The 18779-nt window shown below is 40.1% G+C and overlaps 1 protein-coding gene across 1 annotated transcript in view; it reads right to left on the bottom strand.

The window, feature by feature from the left end:
* RRP1B (ribosomal RNA processing 1B) overlaps positions 1–17573 on the bottom strand; it is a 24717-nt gene extending 7144 nt beyond the window's left edge. The window contains exons 1-13 of the mRNA XM_019473039.1: positions 17546–17573; positions 14132–14214; positions 13124–13181; positions 12314–12399; positions 11213–11274; positions 8869–8998; positions 7338–7402; positions 6563–6726; positions 5898–5992; positions 4963–5060; positions 4432–4451; positions 3840–3965; positions 2291–3027 (exon numbers count right to left, since the gene is read on the bottom strand). Coding sequence (XP_019328584.1) covers positions 2291–3027; positions 3840–3965; positions 4432–4451; positions 4963–5060; positions 5898–5992; positions 6563–6726; positions 7338–7402; positions 8869–8998; positions 11213–11274; positions 12314–12399; positions 13124–13181; positions 14132–14214; positions 17546–17573 — 1752 coding nt within the window. The remainder of the gene's footprint in view (positions 1–2290; positions 3028–3839; positions 3966–4431; positions 4452–4962; positions 5061–5897; positions 5993–6562; positions 6727–7337; positions 7403–8868; positions 8999–11212; positions 11275–12313; positions 12400–13123; positions 13182–14131; positions 14215–17545) is intronic.
* Between the last annotated feature and the right edge of the window lie 1206 nt (positions 17574–18779).

Genomic DNA, 18779 nt, shown 5'->3' with positions numbered 1-18779 from the left:
TTTTCTGACAGGCAGCTTTCCAGCCACTCTTCCCCAAGCCTGTAGCGCTGCATGGGGTTGTTGTGGCCCAAGTGCAGGACCCGGCACTTGGCCTTGTTGAACCTCATACAGTTGGCCTGGGCCCATCGATCCAGCCTGTCCAGGTCCCTCTGCAGAGCCTTCCTACCCTCGAGCAGATCAACACTCCCGCCCAACTTGGTGTCGTCTGCAAACTTACTGAGGGTGCACTCGATCCCCTCATCTGTTTTTTCCCCTTCTCCCCCTCCTCCCCCCTCTCAATATTTGAAGCTAATTCTTTGGGGTGTGTGTTGTCTTTGAAATCAAGAATCAAAACACGTCCCTCATGATTTCTGGGCACAAGACCGGTATTACATAACTAAAACCAGGAAATAAAACATGTTATTTCTCAAGCAATGAAAACAAAATTAGCAAAGCCTAATTTCCTCCACATTTATGCATTTTAGCTTTACCCTGCTCACTTCTTTCTTATACCAATGCTCTCATTCTCCTCCTGACTCAATTCCCAACTTTCTCTCCCTGTCTCCATCCTCCCGCTCCCACCACACACACACATATATGCAGAGCTACCTGGATTGGGCAAGAAACAGCAAAAGCTGTAGTTTCTTTGGAATTACACATGGGAAGAGTGGTCTGCTAGCCCATGCACTGACTGGCCAGCCAGCCAACAGACAGGTGCTAGGGTCATGCTGCTCTCCTTCCCTCAGTGGCTACACTAATTTGTGCCAACAACTAATTTCCATGAAGCTTGCATCTTGAATCTATCACAGGTCTTTGAACCTGTTGGTCAGTTGCAGCAAAGTTTTACAGATGGAGATGGGGGTGGCATAATCATATTTTCTTAGAAACTAAGCTTTTATTGAAAAAGAAAGATGCAACACGGAATATTTAGGCAACAGGAGACAAAGCCAACAATTCCCACTTGGGAAGCCCTGCAGTGAGAAAAATGCAGTTTGCATACTGGAGAGAGAGAAATGTTTTGATTCTTTCCTCTCAGTACTTTACCATAAAAAAATAGAAAATGTCAAAACTATTTTAATACTATTTCAGCAATGTTTCAAAATGCATTTTTTCTCCCTTGAAGGACTGAGTCGTTATATCAAGTTGATATATAAGCCTGCACTACTTAAGTTTAAAACTGTATGATTAGCTAAGTCAAACAGAGGTGAGTTGATAGGCTAGTAACATGCACTTTTTAGTCAGAGGAAGATGGAGTTGTTTTGTATACTGAATCTCATTTATGCTTTATGAATTTTTTTTCCACCAAAGTGAGAATGTCAGCAAGACTTCCAACAAAATAATGGAACCCCTAAATGTTTCAGGGTGAATATATACACAGAAAATGAGCAGTTAAAAGAATTTCAGTGGCAGGAGAGGAAAGAACCCCTGCACTGTCTCTCTTAGCCACGCCACCAAAAATATACAGTGCAAAATGCCTCTTGACTCTCAAACTGCTGAGTAAAATCAACCCTATTCTACTCATTGCCAAGAAGAAAATGGGTGTGGGAGATAGAGAGGGGAAAAACTAGCTTCTTCTCAAACTGCAAGACAAATTTTTGAAGACGACTACAATCATACCTTCCTAGCAAAAAAACCAGCATTGTCTTTTTAAGAAACTGGACCATTCATAAATGTGATCATACAGCCATTGATGACATTGAAGGTCACAGTGTGATATTCTCTGTTTGCTCTTTCTCCAAGTACTTCCCTGATAAAGCACTAACAATTTATTTAAGATGGAAAAGTGAGCTAGCAAAAGAAGCCACTATTGGAATCGCTGAGGGCAATTTCACAAGGAGCTTATACTAATCTAAGTGTGTGCTGCTGCTGAGAAAGGGATGGTCCATATTCCCATTCTCATCCTTTTGCCAAAACATGTCCTTTGTGAACATGCTGTAAGCTCAACCAGAGACCCCATGCAAAAGAACAATTAAGCGAGGAACCCAGAGACCCCATGCAAAAGAACAATTAAGCCAGGAACCAAAAAAAAGAAAAAGAAAAAAAAGACAACCCCATACCCTAACAACCCAAGCTTCAGCTAGATGAGTTCTTTCAGATGAGTAGCTGGCACAGGCTTTAGTGTCGTTGCACAGGAAGGCGTAAGACCATGGCAGTGGGCGTGGATTTCTGGGGAATTGAGTTATTTTTGGTGACAATGCATGATGACATGCAGCCTGCCCGTGAAGCCCCACACTCAGAAAGCTAAATCCAAATTTGAAAACAAGCCTGGCAGTTCATGAAGAAGGCAGAGGAAAGAATGAGATCTACGTACCCCCTTCCTGCTTTTTTTGCATGCAGTCTCCAGAACTCCATTGGCTTCGACAGAGTTTAACACCTCTTTTACTTTTCTCTTCTTTTTCAAGGTTGCTGCTTTCTGGCTGGAGACCTTCATCCCTTCCAAAACAACTAGCTTTGTCTTCAATTTGATCTTTCTGCAGGGCACAGATTCAGTGTCTGCATCTCCTGACAGGGTCCCCAGCAAGCCCTCCTTGTTGGATTTCATGTCAGTCTGCTGCAAAAGGGTATCCCCATTCACCAAGACAGCCCCTGCTTTCTGTTTCTTTTTCACAGCCTTAGGAGTTAACAGTGTGACAGATGGGCTGACATCCTCTGCCTCACTGGCACTAGCTGGTCCATTCTGACACGCTGGCTTTACAGGAACATTTTGCGCTTTTGGATTCATTTTCTTCAGCTGACTCTTTTTACTCTGTTCTGCGTCAGTCGGACTGTTCTGCGCAGAGATACTGTGATTTTCTCTGGTGTCAGTTGCTACATTTGTGCTCTCATTTGCCTTATTTACTAGCAATTTCTTTTTCTTCCTTTCCTTGTTATTTTCCAGCACCTTTCCCTGGCTAAAAACATTAGATCCAGATGTTTCAGCTATTCCCTCCTCACAATTTCCATCAGCTGTTCCAGAATCAGCACTTGGGCTGTCCCTCCTCTTCCTTTTTTTCCTCTTCTTCTGGGGAACTGATGCCTCCTTCGCACTTGACATGTCTTGTTCATCCTCTAAATCCACCCCAAAAAGAATGCCATATAACACAGAAGTGAAACACAAAGGTACTTACAACAACTGAATTCTATTCTATTTTTTTTTTCTTTGTTTTTTTTTTCTTTTCTTGTAAGACAGGCATACCATTTTTCTGCTATCAGCCAGCACAACAGTTTTACTATTACAGCTGGTCAGGACATTGCATTCCTCTGATGCCTGGACTAATTAATATTTTGCTGATCTTGCCTTGTCACAGCTAACATCTAAGCCATTCCCTGTGGTAACCCTATTTTGTATAGTAATATTGCTAGAGAAAGTTGTTACTACCCACCTGTTAAGCCCATCAGAAGGGCAACTCAGGGGTTCAGTAGTTTGGTGAGATATTTTTGGGTATGATTGGGCTTGTGCCACATCAATATAAGCTGTGATGCTAGAGATACTTGCACATGGTTCTCAGTAACTCTCTTCACCTTTCCAGAAACATCCCCAAATTCCTATATTCTAACAGTCATCCTATTTTAAGAAAACTGACATGTTTCTGTTTTCCTACAGTAAATGGAACTGCTCAATGGAGCAATGCAAACAACTGCTTCCAGTTCTGCTTCTGATAGAAATTTCTGAGGTGATGCTTGCCTCAAAATTGGTACAAAATTCCCACCACTTTCAGAGAGACCTTAATTTCACATTTAACCTTCATCACAACATGATACAAATCTGCACATCCTGAACACCAGGTCTGCTGCCTTCAGAACGGCTTGTATCTGATACTTTGCCAAATTACACAAGTGACTGCCAATTGTCTCTCTTCCAAAGGTTGATCTTGCCCTACCTGTTACTTTTTCCAACTTGTTTTTCTCCCAAGGCTTGACAGCTTTTTTCTTTCGCCTTCCCCTGCTGAATTCATCATCGTCTTCATCTGTAGAAACATCTTCGGGAAAATCTTGGGGGAAGATTCCTGTTGAGGAGGAAGGATAGGTATCTGAAAACTAACAGTATTTTCTATTGAACAGTTTCTTTGTCTAGTTCTATTTCTATGAACAGTTATGCTGCTCATATACAGCGTAACTCCCACAGAAAGAAAATCAACTCCTTGTTCCCCACTCAACCCAAAAGAAAATCATACAAGTGATTCCTATTTGTTTACATAAAAATAATCATCTTTCATTTAAGGACAAAGTACAGGGTTGCTCAAATTGTGAAGGGGATTTGGCCATCTCACCAAAAACGTGTACTGTGTCTTAATGAGATTTAAAACAAACAAACACACACACACAAAACTCCCAAAACAGTATCCTTGAAATACACATTTAAAAAAAAAAAAAGGAAAAAGAAAACAAGATTTGCAATACACATTGTATGGGAACATTATATATCCTTTAACAGAAAGAAACTACTGTCTCTGTGTGTTGCTCAGTCCTTACCTTCTGCTAAGTCCTGGAACCTGGAGGTGGGGTGGACGGGACAGAAGGAAAAACAAAACAGTATTACTGCTTTAGTACCAATAATAACACTAGCAGCATAGTGTCACTGTGCTTATTATGGTTTTGTCAAAACATAGGAACAACATATTTTACACAAGAAGTGACAAAGAGCTCATTCCAGAAGAGATCTGCCTCAGAAATCCAAAAACTCAAACCAAATCACTGAAAGCATTGAGAAAAGAGCAATTTAACACTTCTCCCATATCTGTAATTTGCATCAAACACAATCTAATGTCACATCCTGCAGTGCAAATCCACCCAGCGTAGATACACCTCAGCTAGCTGCAGCTGTCTAGTACCAACGAGGAACAGTAGCGCAGGCTTCAGGCACCTTACGCATGTTATCCAGGGCTGTGAGACAAGCCTGCTCTCATGACATTGTCACCAGGACAAGCGAGGGTGGGGAGAAAGCAAAGTAAAAGTTGTTTAGGACAAGGTAGCACATGCAAGGTGTATTTCAACAGCACTCACTTTTTGACCAGCTTGTACAGACGCTTTCTGTTAAGGGAACGTGTATTTTTCTTGCTCGCCAATTCAAAGAGTTTGTCAGCAACAGCCTTATAATCAAACTGTTGGAGGAAAGTATGATACAGCTTTTCTTAGTTAGCTTATTCATGCAAGATAACCCAATGCGACTCGTTATCAACACTTCAAAGTAGCATAAACATCCTTTAAACAGCTACTTCCTTTAAACCCGAAGTATTTTTTTCTCCGTTGAAATTTACACCCCCTTCACACACGTATACTGACTTTTACAGATGGTTGCTTCATTAACAGAACAGTTGAACTCAGTATCACTTTCTCAAACATTCCTAACCTTAATTCTTACTCAAGAGAGAAGCCAACCAACTTCAAAACTCCCACAAATATTTAGCTAAATATCAGATTTAAAGTGTGTCACGCCCTAATTTTTGCTTAAAAGCCACAGACGCATGAAGCGTATCTACCTGCATATGTGTTTGATTGGCGGATCTGTCAAAAACACTACACTGCACTGGAAGAGTCTAAAAAAACCCAAATTGCAACATGTTACCCTCTCTCCTATGTATCCCATCATCCATTACTTTTGCTTTTACTGTCAATGAAACTTATGCTGATTGCTTCACCGCCCACAGTGACTTGGCTTTTGCCATGCATTTTTGAACTCCTGAAACAGGAAGGGAGGAGCAGAAAAAAGGTATGGGAGAGAGGAAAGAAGAATTCAGAATTTAGACACATTTATTTTCCTATAAACTACTCACAGAGTATACATTACATAAATACCACCTTACATTAAAGCAGAAGGAGATTAAAATTTTGTAACGTGTTTATCCGATTAACACCCTTTACTTCTGTACCTCTTGACAGGGATAGGAAAAAAGAGAACAGTGGGGGAGTATCAATAACAGAGCAAGCAAGCCACAAACCTGAAGAACAGTCCCGATACCATCATCAGCATTTTCATAAACATCCCCTGTTTTTTCAGAGCTCTGTGCTGATTTTCTTGACAAATATCTGTCTGCTATCATAAAAAAAAGATTGAACATTAATGTTTAGTTTGTAAAAACCGAGATAGCACACACTACTCTGATAGATGGAAGATCAGGTGCATTTTCTTCATGCGATCTTGTGAGCCTGGACTGATTTAACTACTTTATGTCACCATTATGCAAGACACAACCGTGGCATTATCTGAGCACCTTTTAAAAAATTGCCTCTGTACCAGAGTACATCTGGATTGAAAACCTCCCTGCTCAGCTTTTTTTATTTTTTTATTTAACTTAAAACTCCCACAGAATGCCAAAACCTCATCTTCTTCAAAAATGTTATGGATATCCAAGAGCCAAAAGCCAGACTGGGATTTATCATCTAGCACTGTTGCAGAAAGCTGATATTGCCTGGTGTTATAGAGACCACTGATTTTTGCAGTCAATTTGTTTAAGCACATGTGAAGGGAGGAGAGGAAAACACAATTATCCTTACAACACCTTTAACATGTGTTTGACTGGTTCAGAGCAGAAATGTATTTTTAAGAAACAGATTTTTAAATCCTAGCAAGTGTTACCAAGGCCATTTAGAACTTCCTCCTCACCTTTGGTTTTAAGCACCTCTTCATTTTCCTGCTTGTCTTCTTCAGACACATCCTCCTCATCACTGTTGCTACCCAGTTCTTTCATTAGGTCTTCGATGGCGTAGGGGGACTGATCCACAATGATCTCAAAGATACCAGTGGCCACGGCATGCAGCACACATCGACTGTGTTCCAAGAGAGCAGGGATGAGAGTTGAAAGGCAGAAGCATACACACCCTCCCCTCTCACATTATAAAAAGGAAATTTGAGGGATACAGGGAAAATGGGTAAGAAAGATGAAAGTGGAAGAGGATCTAGCTCTCCAGATGAAGAAAGTGAACCTGTTACTTCCTAAACAGCAGTCCTTTAATCCGAATAGTGTCCTGCCGATGTTCCTCTCTTAAATTTCACTGTGTTTATATGCTGCTCTATATTACACTGTAACAACAAAGAATCTAACCAGCTCAGCTGTTTTATGCATGTTTAAACTGTTTTATGCATGTTTAAAAAAAAAAAAAAAAAAAAAAAAAAAAAAAAAAAAAAAAAAAAAAAAAAAAAAAAAAGACAAACCCAACGAACAGAGGTTGATATAGTTCTTATAAACCCATGATTATCTATAGCTTTGATACACAAGTTATCCTCAAATGACTGTGCACATCGTTAGTAAAATATCCTTCTTTCTCTACATTCTGAAGTTACACTATGACTCTTCTTCAATCCATTTATTACCATGTAGAGTGGTATATGCAGAATTTCTTAATTCTTAAAAAAATATTTATCCTTTCATTAAACTTACTCCTTTGATTTGGCAGCAATCTTGCAGAAAGGGTCAATGAACTTGAGATTCTGGTCTGCTGTGAGCTGTATGATTAGAAAGAAAAAAATAATTAGTACAGTAAATAGTGTATGTGTACACTCAAATTCCTTGAATATTTAGTGTAGGGCGATCTTCTTTAAGAAGTTAAGTCAAAGTCTTTCAGCATAGTGTCTAATTCCAACTGACAGGAGTATCCAGTGACTTTTTGTTACCACTGCTACCACAAATGTCCAGATATTCCCTGGAATCATTATAGAAATGTTGACTGCTTTGCAGACTTTAATCTACTGAGTACAGGAATATAACAAAGCTTCTTATTTCAGATATGGAAACATGAGGCAGAGAAAACTTAAATAATTTTGTGCTCTTTCACAAAGAAGGTCTGTAGCAGACATGAATAAGATCTGGGTTTCTCTTAACTGGACCGCTTGGACCAAAACACTGTCAGTAGTACTAAAGATAAAAATCCTTCCCTAAATTCAATTTATGAGCATCAGCTGTGATTTCAAATAGTCTAGGGGACTAATTCCCCATGCCTCCTGTGAGTGGCTTAGCCGTGGAATGAGGGCTTTGTGACTGTGGAGCTGCAGAAATTATTTGGGCTCCAAGTGCAGGCACTTCTCTTGTGCGGACATCTCTCTCACACTCCACAATCCAGAACCACAAAAGCTGCAGGCAGGATAGCTTTCAGTACTGACTGCAAAGAATAGAAACGGAATATTGCTAACAGCTTCATCCACTGCAAGGAGATGTATCAGATGCCAGAAACAAGAGGAGGTAAATGAGCAGAAGCCTGGAACGACGTGTGGGGCAGCGGGCAGCTCGCCCTAGTGGAGTAACAGGAGATAGACTCTTTGGAAGAAGTTCAGCAGTGACAGCTGCAGTAACAGGCTTTCAGCTGCTGCAAAACTCTGCAGCACTGTAACATCAATCAAAATTAAGGGCAACTGAAACAGCAATACACAGCAGAGAAAGACGGATGTGATCAGCAAAATGAACAACTCGATGGAGAGGGTAAATTGCTCAATGCACAGGCAACAATGTTTGAAGCCAACAATAAGCAAATAATAGACAACTTTGAAAGCTCACTTTCTTCCTCTATTTAGGTGTATTATACAACCAGCCAAGAGCAGGCTTTACGTCAGTTTTTGCAAAAGCAAAGACTGGCAAACATGTTTACACAAGGTAAAAGATGTTAAGTCCTTTCTGTTGAAACAAACAAATGAGAATGGTATAACTTTTCTATCGCTATTTCCAACCTCAATTTGGAGCAGTATAGCAGTACTCAGGAACTTGAGAGAAACTACTATATTCTCACTGTCTACACTAAGACATGAACAAAAGTAAAAGCAAAAATTGTAGTAAGTCACTTTCTTCATGCTTATTCAATGTTGCTATGTTACATTTAAAACTGTTAAAACATACATAATCTGAAAATTATATTTCTTCTAAAATGCTGCATGCCACAGTTAACATTAATCAGGAAGAAAATTACAACATATTTCCTAACCTCCTTTGCACCAACTTTAGCCAATTCATCCAGATAGATATCAATGAAATGTAACTTTATCCCAGTGGGAGCATTGCTGTCTGGGTCCATAACTTCTTTCATTAGTAGCTGCAGGAATAGTTCAATTAGACTGGGGGGAAAAAAAAAAGGGAAAAAAAAGAACAAGATCTTAGTATTCAATTGCTCACGTTCTATTTGCTTTGAAGACAAACTCTAGTCATTCACAGTTTTACCAGTTCTTTAAGACAGCTGGCCAAACACTCGTAAGAAATAAATCCAGTGACCAATTTTCACATCTTAAAGCAAACTTTTTAAAAAAATCCATCCATAATCAGAACTCCTTACAGTCTAGATGGTTTTGTAGCATCAGACAATCCACTCAACGCTGTTTGCTACAGTGAAAATCACTGTTTTTAAATTCACAGCTTAATTTGGACTGAAGTTTATTATGCCATATGATTGATGGGTAGGAAGAGGGATTCTGCCATATGAGCAGGGCATTCCGAGGACAGCTGTCGCATTCATCCATCCTTGATGGGCAGCACCTCATACCCTTCTATTTTATGAGGCAATTTTCATTTTGGTGCACACCCAACGATTAAATTTAATACTGATCCTTCTCAAACTCATTTCAACTGTGCAGACTTTGTCTTCGTTAAAGCATGTTATTCACTGTCCCTTAGAGCAAAACAATTACACTGAAGAACAGATCGAGGGCTAAGCTAGGCATAAAAAAAATCATCATCCCAACAGCTCATGCCAGAAGTGACTGAGTTGTGTACAAGTAGGACTGTGGCTCTGTTCAGTTACCGACTTCTGGAGTACTAACAAATACTGCTGGAGTGACATGGCCCAAAGAGGCATGCTGTCATTGCTGCATCTAAGCAGCATTTGGGACTTTTCTTCCTTTTTTTTCCTGAGGCCTATCCTTGCTATCTTTCAGGAAAGTGAAGCTTTGTATATTCCACACTTTCTCCCCTGGCGTTCTGTGGGACCTCCTGCAATTTTGCCCAGAACAAACACTTCCAGTTCCAAAGAGAATTTAAAGCATTCCAAAACTATAAAGATTATTTCAGTTTTACTCTAATACTCCTTTCTTCAAAAACATTTTAAAAGAAAAGAGAAATGGAAGACATGCTAGGCAGCTTCTAGGCTCCATCTAGGAGGGAAAGGCAGCTCTTGAGCTCCCTCGCTCTGCAAAGAAAGGAATTGTGATCTTCTCTTCCCACACCGCCTCACTGCCTCCTCTGGTGGTGAAGGGCCTCCAGGCCACCCTTCCAGTGAAGCCGGAAAAAGGGAGGCTAAAGCCTTAAGAAACCTTGTCAGAGATCAGTTTGGGTGACCATGTCTCTGCCACGGGAATGTGTGTGGGGAAGAAGGGCTTCCGCTTTATCAAATCTCCTCCCACACTTTCTGTTCCTGTCAAGGAGCATTTTCATCTCTTCAACCTGTGGGCATCTACCCAATGCAAAATTAAGGTAGAACAGAGGGGATGGGGTGCACTTTAGCTTTGCATTCCTTTCTATTTCCACAAAAACATGCCTATATGCATTCCACATTTCAGAAGGCAAGCAAGAGAAAGGATAACCTTAACACTAGGTTATCAAACACTTTTAATTAAAAGACTTAAAGCTCTTCATCAGTTTAAACACAGAGCAAGCTTGGAAGTGGCACAAGAGCTCTAGACAGAGCAAGGTGACTGCAATTACTTGCCATTTGACAGAATATAGAAGAAATACAAACAAAACCACTGATGTATACAACAAACAGGAAGCCAGTTTACAATTAAGGAGTTCTGTCTTATCAAAAGACAAGTCACCATGATTAAACACAGTAAAACAAAAATTAAAAAAAAGTCACAGCCAATCAGAAAAACAATACAACGAAAAAAAAATCCTTTTCTGTCTAATCTCTCCACAGGTGACATTCCATTGATAGCTCTCCTGGCTAAATCAGTCAGACCTAGCAAACTCCGTTATAAATTTGGAGCCCTCAGATTTCACGACTGCTTGGAATACCACACGACAAGCTCCTACATTCAGGTTTTGCATAAGCATACATGAATTACTTTCTCAAATCTCTTTCTGTGAAACACGCACTAAATGGCTTAGGGGAACACGAGAGTTATCGACTGCAGTGTGTATTTAACTTAATGAAGCGTAACACCTAACTTTGCTTCTAAACTACATATCGTAAGTGATCTGGAGAACAAATAAGCCTTAGTGTTAAGACTTCATGACAGCGCCATCTATGGAGAAAAAGGATCTATTAAATGAAAATATATTTGGTAAAGGTAAATTGGGCAACTACTTTATGATGCAACTACATTCAGAAATCTGCTTACCTTTCATCCCATTCATTTCTTTTCAGCACTTCAAAGGATTGCCTCAAAATCATACGCATTAGCTGCAAAGTACAAAATTTGTTATACACGTTGTTCATGAAAACAGATAAAGGAGTTACTGTGACTGTAAGATGAATAGACTTCTTAGTAAACTTCATAGCACAACAAGGTGGAAAGCTTCATCATATGAACATTCTGACAGACTTGTCTATCATGTCAAGCAACAGAAGGATGCTGTGAAGCTCAAAAGACAATAAACCATTTTCATATCCTAAGCTCAGAAAAATCCATGACCATTTCTACTATGCAGCTTTCTCTTGCTCCATCACCCTGATGTCTTCAGTAAGTGCTGCCAAATCTAAAAAAACCCACAGCTTAAACTGGAGACAACAATACGGGACAGACTATAACAATAATAATTTAATTTACTTGAAACTTGCACTAAGAGACAGACATATGTAAAATAGTTACATTAAACTGCTCAAAACACTTCACTTAACTGAAATACCTGGTTTCTGCTAACATTGAGAAACAAAAAACAGCAGTGAATGTGCCTGCAATTAACTTCTTTCAAAGAAGATTAATGAGATTTTGTTTTTTACAAAGGTAGGTCTTTTAAGATTCTTCTCTCACTGATTTTACTGTTTGTTTTAACATAGTGTTTCCTATAGAAAGAATTCTGATAGCTGAATGTACTACAGTGAATACTTTAGTGGTGGGAAGTTGGGGTTCTAGTGACAACTACTTTACACAGAGTCATAAAGAAGTCTTTAAACAGTCTGATCTAAATAACTGACATTGATGCAGTGTCCTCTGAGACAGTATTTATATTCTGTATAGAAATCAATGAGAAACATCACTATGTTATAAAGGAAGGCAAACAAGAAAGCACTTGCGGCATGACATAAACTGTAATGGCTTTTAGATTTGCAGTGGTGAGTGAAAGGCTTTAAAACAAGTGTCTCTTGCAACGTGTCAAGAAGATAGTCACTTGTCTTCTCTTACAATACACATAAATGCATGTGTAAACAAAGCTGCCTTCCAGCACACCACCACCACAGCTTTTCTTGCAGAAAAGATCTACAAAAGAGTTAGTATTACCATGTAGTACTTATCAAGACGTAGATTGTCTATCCCATTCCATTCACGGTTCATAGTTTGCCAAAATGTCTGAATGAATAGGTTTCCTGTAAGAGAGTAAGAAGAAATATCTGTGTGTCTGGCACAACAGTTTATTTTGCTAACCTAAAAGAACCTCAAGAAATCACTTCAACGTGAGAAAAGGATGCATTTCCCTAGGGATTTGCCTAGTGACAGGGATAGAGCTATGGGAAGACATGCTTGAGACGGGTATAAGGACAAGTCAATTAAACTTCAGAACATCACAAGAAAATACACACAGCTACTTTTAAAGACAAGTATAATTACAGGGACAGCTTTGTATCTATTTTGTGTTATATACACACAAGTTAGAGCAAAATATCCATTCTGCACTCACTTCTACCCAGGCAAGTTCTGGCGTTGACTGAGCACTCTGTTTCAAGTGCATTTTGAATGCTAGGTGCTTAACAGCTTATGAAACAAGGCTGGTTTTGAGTAGGAAATACACAGAACAAGTAAGTCTCTGCAGAATGGCAAAGTAAGGGGACAAGTTTGCTTTGCTAACCACCCTGCAAAGTCTCACCTTTATCACACTGGAGTTACAACTCTTCCCCTGCAACAACCAGAAACAAACCGCATCTCATGCTTCCCTTAATGCAATCACACACACCAGCTGGACAAAAAGCAAGGAAGAAAACCCAAAGCAGCACCCCTATCTAGCTGTCTCTATTCTGGCACTGTGACAGCGGCCTCAAAATCGCCAAAGGTGAAAGTACCTTACAAAGTGTCAGATAATGAAATAGTACTTACGAGCCTCTGTATTCTGAATCACATGGATAAGCTGTGAGATATTGTCTGCAAGTTCCTCCTAAAAGTAAATAAATATAGTTAGTATAGCACGTTTCAGAGCTTGGTCTCCTCACTAAACACGCAACCAGAAAACAGCAAGAAGTATGAATATCATGAAATATCCCTCAAAATTAAAAATATTCTCTTAACAGCTGCTTTAGTACTACAGTTATCCTTCCACTGGGATTAGGTCAGTTGTAAGAGAAGATTCAAGGGTATCAAGCCCCGTTCATTTCACCAGATCTCTACACAAATCATCTTTTTGACAGCAGACAAAACTAAATTAGGAGGAGAAAAACCCCATGTATTTGAATTAACAAATGATGTAAAACTTTAGGGGTACTGTTTTCATACAGCTTAATTGTAGGTGGAGCTCTCTGTGCTATGTGTGAGATAAACCTTGTTCATGCCAACAGACAAGTGATTTGAAAACTGATTAAGTGAGGTTACTAAGATCTGGTACTCCAAAACTGGTATCTTTTGGAAGTAGGGAGACAAACTGGTAGTAGTTGACAGAAGTCAATAGTAGAGACAAAGCTGGTAGTAGAGGAAGTGCCATCAAACTAACGAAAGAAAAGGAAGTGTGAAATTTTCAAACTAGGCTAACTAAAGGTTGCAAGTACATTGTAGTTGCAGTTAAGGGCAACCCGTTGTTACTGCTTTAGTTCCACCAAATCAATGCACTTCGTAACGGTATGTATTTCAGTTCTGGTTTTGGAAGGTAAACAGCTACACCTGCCATTCAGAGGGTGACTCCAAACATGATACCATTTAGGCTTCTGTTCATGTGGTGAGGATCACCGAGTTACAGTCACCTCTCCTGCACATGCCACATATGAGCAGCAGGGGAAGAAAAAAAAAGGGTGAGTTCAACTCACTAAGGCCATTTTCACTATTCTAAATTAGTATGTCCCTATAGTGCATTTTAGAAGAGACTCACTGAAGCAAATATAAAACCAGTTACTATACCTGTAGCAGAGGTTTATCCTGCATCCACATACAATAGAACAGGCCCTTCCATATTTTTAGCAGTTCTTCCTGGCTGAAGCCACCTACGGTACAGAAGAAGTCTGAATGAAAACCAAAAATCCCACATTTCCATCAAAATGTTTTCATGCAGTTTCCTCTGTTCCCTGCTTTCCCCTTTGTTTTTGTTATTTTCTCTTGGGCAAACATTGGTTCTTACTGTAAGCACACTAATTGGAAGGCAACTTGGAGTAGTTCAGTGATTCCATGACAGTAAGCTTCTATCTTGTAACAAAGATTTCAAAGAAATCACAGATGAGATTAGATGAATACTAAGATAATTCTGGTAAATCTCTGGCATATTTTTAGTAGTGTGTCTCTCAGTAAGTCTGAGAGTATTTTTAATGAGTGCATCATATCTAATTTTGCAACAGAGGTGATGTGCAAATCCTCAAACATAACTGACAAGCCTTTTTTTTTTTTTTTAAATAAAGTCTCACTTTACCAATAGTTTTGTTCCTTACTAGTGGCTTGTTTTGACAGAATAAGCTTCTAGCAGTCAATCTCTGGCATATTTTTAGTAGTGTGTCTCTCAGTAAGTCTGAGAGTATTTTTAATGAGTGCATCATATCTAATTTTGCAACAGAGGTGATGTGCAAATCCCAAACATAACATGCATAATAAAAATGCCTGAGCAACTATAATGAAGATATTTTCATTGCAGTTAGTCGTACAGTATCGTATCATCTGAATTTTAACAACAAAGAATATTTTCACAAAAATGCCTGAGTAACTATAATGAAGATATTTTCATTGCAGTTAGTCTTAAGGTACAGTATCATCTGAATTTTAACAACAAAGAATATTTTCACTATTAACAGTATAAAAATTCACATTCTAGTCAAAATCACACATTACAGAAGGGAAGTACTACACAGAAAATAAAATTTTACTCTCAGCAATAGTTGTTCAACAATGTTTTAAAAACTGGATTATTCATGACATCAAATACATTTCTGGGAAGTAAAATTATAATGGCATACTGTTACAAGGTAGCTACAATAACCTACTACAGCTATTTTCAAATTATGGCCTATTAAGTACTCTCAAGTAATTTCAAGAAAAATCACGTTAAAAAGGCAATCATTGTCAGTAAATTCAAATTTGCTCCAAAAAGTTCACTGTCACTTTAGAAAAATTTTCAGGAGTCTGCCAATCAAAAAGTCTGAGACCCAGTGCTAGGTCTAAATTGAGTACCTCCTCCTGGGACCAAATGATTTGAAAGCAGTTATCACTACTGCATCATTCTCCACTCAGACAAAAAAACTGTAAACATGTTAGTTAAATCGTCTACAGTCACGCTTGATTAAAAGGAAAGGAAGTAGAGCTAAGCAAAGGAAATATGCAAAATGCTACGTAGGAAACAGTATGTCTAGTAATATTAAGCATTAATTATGAATTTAACTTAGATTTGTCAGTCATATTAAATATGAATCCATTTGTTTCACAGATTTAATATTCATTGAAATATTAAAATAGCAACATTTCTTAACAGAATTATATGCTACGTACGCAGCAGTAAGAAGCAGGCTTAATATTCATTGAAATATTAAAATTAATAACATTTCTTAACAGAATTATATGCTACGTATGTAGCAGTAAGAAGCAGGCTTAATATTCATTGAAATATTAAAATTAATAACATTTTTTAACAGAATTATATGCTACATACGTAGCAGTAAGAAGCAGGCTTAACCTCACACGCAGCACTAACTCTACAGAGGCATCAGACATAAGGGTTATGTCTAGGGGATGTCAGCTGCTGCCTCTAAAGATGGCGGAGGAGTTCTTCCCTGTCTAGGGAACACAGACTTCCATGGGGTTGCTTTTCATACATTGAGGGCTTTTTAAAGTGTCCTAGGCAGTCCTTTGTCCATTTGACAAAGGACCCTGATCAAAAGGTTTTAGAGCAAGTCTCTTATCCTAGTCACTCAAAAAGTAGTTTCGAGATCGGGTTTTCCATTTTTCAACTTTATGTGCCCTGCCATCCACAGCTGGCAAATAATAATCATTCAAGCAAAGTTATTTTAAAACCTGAATCTATAGTATTAGCAACCACAGTGCACAAAACTGAAGGCCTTCTTTACCTCAAAGATACCTTGAGAAAGATTTTGGTTTTAGTGCTTGGATTGTAACTCTGTCCCCATCTACAGCGTGGGAGCTTGGATTAGTAATGTTACAACCACTCATTGATGACGTGCTACATTAATGCAAGCCTTGTTAGCACTTCTGTTTGGAAGTTATGCCGTTTTGACATTGCTATCATTAAAACTGTTGCAATTTTTCCTATTCTAGATAATCTCCAAGGACCAGATCCACATGGGCTCATTTCAGTGGAAATCACATAAATCCGTTCTAGATCTGGGCCCAAGTAAGTGCAGCTCTGTCAGACAGGAAACCACCCGCAATCTTTCCTCGTTTACTAGAAGTTACTTTTATTTACTATTCTTTTACCAAATCATTTACCGATTGTCCCCATAAAGATACCCTCCTATTATCAGCCCAGTACAGCACGCTCTTTTTCTCTTTCAAGGTAAGGATTTTAAGAAGAACGAGTTAACAGGAAAAAAAAGGACCACTTCCAAGGAATAATGTGCTCATGCAAGTTCAGCTGCACACACGACGACTTCAGAGCTTCAGTAGTTCTGCTCCTTCTGTAGAGTTTAACTTCTTGTTGAAAATTAAAAGCTCTAGCTCTTCGAAGACGTTTCCCCAGCATGACCCATAATTCAGCCTTTGCACAGACCGTACTGAGCAGTCCTGCCTACCTATGAAACATTTGACTGAGGTGAACGTCAGGTGAACTCCACCACCCCTTTCAAAAGTTAGCAGGTTCTCCACTGTTCAGGTTAGGGTATCTAGCTGGGTTATCTAACATGCGAGCCTCATCTCTCTCAGAACGCTGGATGGATAGAAGACTGCTGATTAATAAAATAACTAAAAAAATCTCTCTCCTGAACATAACACTTTCTCTCCAAGTCCCAAGAAGTTAATCTTTGTTTTAATATTACTAGCTTGAATAGTACGTAACAGTAAGTAAATCTAAGAGCTCTGGAAATTAGTCACCCTTGTTTCCTACTCATTTGAATTTCGTGGTGGGCTGCCTTAACATGCGAAAGGTTCACATCCCAACCGACAATTTCCCTGCGGTGGTTTCCCAAGATCTTAAGGCATTAGCTTACCCTGCAACCTTTTCCCTCGGTTAGGGCAATCCTGTCCATCTGGCAGGCTACTTCCACAAATTTAAAGGAATCTGCACTTTGCAATGAGATGCACAGAGCACTACTGAACACAGAGAAGCCATGTCCCCCTTGGGAAGTCTCCAGAGCTAAAAATAGCTGGAGGCTTAGACAGTACTTGGGAGGAATATAATGTCCACTCGCATGTTCTTACTAGTCCCTAGGCATCCCCTAGATCTATGGTAACTGTCAGAACTGGGATAATGGGCTATTTGACCCTCTGGCCTGACCCTGTACGGCTGTTCTTATGTGCTCTTCCCTCTGTCAAATGTGGCTAATGGGTCAAATACTATTTGGAAAGGGACGAGGGTAAAGGGAAGAAACAACACCTATTCCCCAGTGTCTTTTCAAGGAATTGACTCAGGTTCAACCAGCATTCCAGTTTCAGTTTAGCTCTTGGGGTGCCAGGTCTAGGCTGGCTTCCTCAAAGCCAAAGGAGTGTGTATGCATAAAGCTCAGCACCACTTTCCCAAATGCTGCAGGAAGGTTTACTAGGTCAGACACAGTGCCCTGCAAATGCTCATGACCAGTTTCTCTCCCGTGTTGTGTCCAGGTTGCAACACAGGGTGCTGGAAAAAGCAGTCCAGAAACATCACACAATCTCTTGGGCATCTCTGCACCGTGCTCCTTATCACTCCAACAGGAAGGTTTACTGAACCAGATCCACGCATTCACACAATGCTATGACTGACCTCGTAAGCCTCCTATAACCTGCATCCATGAGGAGAGGGTGCTCAGGAGGCACCTTCAGCTGCAGGCAGCTTCAGACTGGCATGGCTAGACACAAGCTGTCTCCAGGGACACCACCGAAGTGCCCATACACTGGACTCTTGGCTCTAAGGCGGCAGTACACAGCTCCAAGTAGGATAATAAACCTTGCTGGAAAAAAGCTTTTGATACCATGAATGTGGAGGTAACAGGTAACCCAGATAATCTGAACAGGTAACAGAGAACTGACTGAAATTATACAAGTGCTGAAACACTCCTGAGCATTCCTCAGTTCCCCCCAGTGCTCCGGAGCATCAGTCACGGAAACGGGCAGCCACCACCTCACCAGGCAGCACAGCAGAGAATAAAACTATACGCTCCGTACACCGGCGTGGGTTCAGTCCGGGTCGGCTCAGTGCCGTTACGTCCCGTTCCTGGGAATGAGCGCGTGAGCTACACCGCTCCAATCCCGGCAACGTCAGTGCCGCCAGCAAGAACCCCCCGGGCCAAGCAGACCCTCCCCGAGTCCCCCAGCCCCCCGAGCCGGCGCCGCGCCCCAGCCTGCTCGCTGCGACCGCGGGGAAACTTTACGGGCGCGGATGCGAAAGGCCCTCCGCTCCCCCACGGGCTGCCGGCAGCGCGCT

This window comes from Aptenodytes forsteri, unplaced genomic scaffold, assembly GCF_000699145.1.
Source record: "Aptenodytes forsteri isolate BGI_AS27 unplaced genomic scaffold, ASM69914v1 Scaffold2, whole genome shotgun sequence".
Lineage (NCBI taxonomy): Eukaryota > Metazoa > Chordata > Aves > Sphenisciformes > Spheniscidae > Aptenodytes > Aptenodytes forsteri.
This window is presented reverse-complemented; position numbering and strand designations above follow the sequence as displayed.